Below are 843 nucleotides of genomic sequence, written 5' to 3' on the forward strand. Positions count from 1 at the left end.
TTATCACCAATCTGCCAGGGTCCGACGGCTATGACGCGATACTGACTGTTGTTTGCAAGCTGTCAAAGCGACCAGCGTACATTCCGACGCCACAGCGCTCGACACGGCCAAGATCTTCTTCGACAACGTCGTTCGCTACTACGGATTGCCGCGCATCATCATCAGCGGCAGAGATCCAAAGTTCACAGCAGCCTCTTGGCAACCGTTGATGGAGAAGATGGAAGTGAAGCTGGCAATGACGACGACGCATCGGGCACAAGCAGATGGACAGTCGGAAAGACAGAACAGAACGCTCGAAAACTCGCTGAGATGCTTGATCTCGTACCATGGAGCCGACTGGAACGCGGCTACCCAGTTTTCACCCTTCGAAATGGACACTATCCGAAAACCAAGAAATCCAGTATTTGGTATCGAAGAGCAAGGCTCCGTCGCATCGAGATCGGAGATTGCGAACCAAACGCTTTCGAGACGCGAACAAATAATCAGGCAAGCTCAAGAGAATTTGCTCAGGAAAGACAAAAGAAGGTGTCTTGTCACAACAGCATGAAGACATCGACCTACCAGTGGCCTACTATTCGCAAAAACTCGGTGTCCATGAGATTAACTGACCAGTCCACAAAAAGGAGCTCTAAGCAATAAAAACAGCGCTAAAACGTATCAGGCAGACTGGCTCGGTGGTTGGATTTCTTTGGTCAATTCCAGCTCGAGCTGAAGCATCGACCTGGTCATCAGATGCTCGAAGCGAGAAATGCTCATTCGGCAAGCAGTCTGTTGAGTTCTTGAGCCATATCATTTCGGCCGAAGGTCTGCAAGTCGACGCTCGCAAGATCGAAGCTGTCACAA

The 843-nt window shown here is 50.3% G+C and overlaps 1 protein-coding gene across 1 annotated transcript; it reads right to left on the minus strand.

Annotated features, from left to right (window-relative positions):
- Positions 1–557: 557 nt before the first annotated feature.
- Positions 558–793, minus strand: PHALS_05742 (uncharacterized protein; the record flags this gene model as incomplete). The annotated part of the gene is made up of 2 exons (XM_024723035.1): positions 558–647; positions 722–793. The coding sequence occupies 2 exons, from the start codon at positions 791–793 to the stop codon at positions 558–560; spliced, it is 162 nt and encodes a 53-aa protein (XP_024574052.1).
- Between the last annotated feature and the right edge of the window lie 50 nt (positions 794–843).

The sequence above is a fragment of the Plasmopara halstedii genome (assembly GCF_900000015.1).
Source record: "Plasmopara halstedii genome assembly, contig: Scaffold_291, whole genome shotgun sequence".
In the NCBI taxonomy this organism is placed as follows: Eukaryota; Oomycota; class Peronosporomycetes; order Peronosporales; family Peronosporaceae; genus Plasmopara; species Plasmopara halstedii.